The 2,500-nt window shown below is 43.3% G+C and overlaps 1 protein-coding gene across 2 annotated transcripts in view; it reads left to right on the top strand.

The window, feature by feature from the left end:
• The window catches only part of LOC122260807 (uncharacterized), a 127,750-nt gene that overhangs the window by 105,758 nt on the left and 19,492 nt on the right, over nucleotides 1-2,500 (top strand). For both annotated transcript variants that reach the window (XM_043028215.2, XM_043028216.2), the window contains exons 7-8: nucleotides 2,013-2,168; nucleotides 2,301-2,395. In XM_043028215.2, coding sequence (XP_042884149.1) covers nucleotides 2,013-2,168; nucleotides 2,301-2,395 — 251 coding nt within the window. The remainder of the gene's footprint in view (nucleotides 1-2,012; nucleotides 2,169-2,300; nucleotides 2,396-2,500) is intronic.

The raw sequence follows: 2,500 nt of genomic DNA, 5'->3' as shown, positions 1-2,500 counted from the left end.
TTAAACACGGCAAGGCATCAGGACTAGATGGGATAACTACAGAGATGGTAATGCATCTCGGAGCAAATGCCAAAGGATGGCTGCTTTCTCTGTTAAACAACTGTGCATTATCCCTCAGAATCCCTAAAATATGGAAGAAAGCCAGAGTGGTGGCCCTTCTAAAACCTGGAAAAGACCCAACATCACCAAAAAGCTATCGGCCTATCTCCTTACTATACATCTTATATAAATTATATGAATGCATGATCCTAACACGAATCATTGAACCAGTTGAAGAACACCTTTCTCCTGATCAAGCCGGCTTCAGACCAGGCCGCTCCTGCTGTAGCCAAGTTTTAAACCTGACCCAATATATCGAAGATGGGTTCGAAACCAAACAGATAACTGGCGCTGTTTTTGTAGATCTTACGGCGGCATACGATACTGTGAACCACAGGGCACTCATCTTAAAAGTAGCCCAAACAGTACAGAATTCCACACTGGTTCACATAATTGAATCTCTACTTAGCAATCGTCGTTTTTATGTAGAGATGGATGGCAAAAAGAGTAGATGGTACATCCAGAATAACGGACTTCCACAGGGCTCTGTTTTGGCTCCTGTTTTATTTAATATCTACACAAACGATCAGCCACAGTACTAGAGCATACGCAGGTACATATATGCAGACGACCTATGCATTGCCACACAGTCCAACAGCTTCAACATCATAGAAGAAAGACTCAGATGCCCTAACTACTCTCTCGGAATATTATAAGAAATGGTACCTGAATGCAAACCCAAGCAAGACCCAGGTCTGTGCTTTCCACTTGAATAACCATCAAGCCAGAAGAAAACCGAGAATTGGAACAACAACGAGCTAACCCACCACCCCTCTCCAGTCTACCTAGGAGTAACCCTCGATAGAACGCTCTCATTCAAAGATGTCACTAGACTGGAAGGAAAGCTCATGTCACGGACCAACCCCCTCAGTTGGTCCGGCTGGGGAGCCGAACCTAAAACTTTGAGACAAATTGCTCTAGCACTGTGCCACTCCCTTGCAGAGTACTGTGCACCTGTGTGGGCAAGATCATACCACGCCCACAAAATAGATACAGAGCTGAACAAAACATATCGGATAATAACAGGTGTTCTAAAGTCAACACCCTTGCCGGGTCTATACCGTTTAACTGGCATTCCACCACCTTACATCCGACGCGAAACGATTACAAAAATTGAACGATACAAACAGCTGAATGACCCCAGACACTCACTATTTAAACACCAAGAAGTCCCGCAAAAGCTTCATTACTGTAGAGGAAATCGACCCGACCCAGGATGGAACGCTGGCGGGAATATGACAGCGGGCATCAAAATGAAGCCCTGCCACTCCCAGATGAAACTCTCCCCCCTGGCTCAAACCTAAGTAGGAAAGACTGGGTGACTCTTAACAGAGCAAGGGCAAAGTTAGGGAAAACCAAGGACAATCTCCACAAATGGGGACTTGACACCAGCCCCGACTATCCATGTGGAGCAACCCAAACAATGAAACACATCCTCCAGGAATGCCGGTTGGGTCCTCACTGCTCCGACCTAGATCTTAAGGAAGCAAACAACGCCGCCATACAATGGCTAAAATTTTGGTGCGATAAGACATGATGATGATGAGTAGGTCTTCTATTTTTTGCATCACGAAGAAGTAGTGTTTCATTACAAGATGAATGATTTGTTTATTTATATGAAGCATCACTTATTGTAAAGAGAAAAAAAGCCATAGGTGACATGCGAGGGGACTGAAAACTAGAAATCTGTACGGCACTGGCACGCTGCATTCAAAAGGTTGCAGACTCCCGGTGTATTTGCCTGTTTTTATGTACAGGTATGTATATAGAGATATGTACATTCATGTATATATGTATACATGAATGTATGTGTGTATGTATGTATGTATATACGTACGTTCCTATAGCTATGTAAATTGCCGCAGTGGTATAAGGCTAATTCATGGCTCATATATTTTTGTCCTTGTTCCCAGATTTGGATGGTACATTTCGAACAACAGCTACACTCAGACTGACCAGATCATGGACCACTGGCGATCCTTCCAGCGGACGAATGTGGTCCGAATATTCGAACTTACTCACGAGGAAGATGCCACACTGCAGAGAGATTACACGAAATCTGGAGACAGGTATGGAACGTATTTTACAGTTTTAACCACTATGTAAATAGAGATAAGAAAATGGAACCCTGCTATTGGAAAAGTATTTATTATGTTGTAACATGATTATGTTTGACTCTCATATGTTTTCTCTACTTCCAGATATTTTTGCCAACACCCTAACTGTACTGATGGAATATTTACTCCGCCAATTTGCCGGGAAGGACCGTGTGCCACACTGCTTGTTGGAGACTATAGTAAGTTTATGCATTCTATCTGGGGATGATTTTGCTGTATCATGACCGTCGCAACTTATTGCAACTATCTGTCCATCTATTCATCAGCACTTGCACACACACACA

Source organism: Penaeus japonicus, unplaced genomic scaffold (assembly GCF_977035675.1).
Source record: "Penaeus japonicus unplaced genomic scaffold, GWHDUDI00000001_assembly GWHDUDI00000024, whole genome shotgun sequence".
Lineage (NCBI taxonomy): Eukaryota > Metazoa > Arthropoda > Malacostraca > Decapoda > Penaeidae > Penaeus > Penaeus japonicus.
This window is presented reverse-complemented; position numbering and strand designations above follow the sequence as displayed.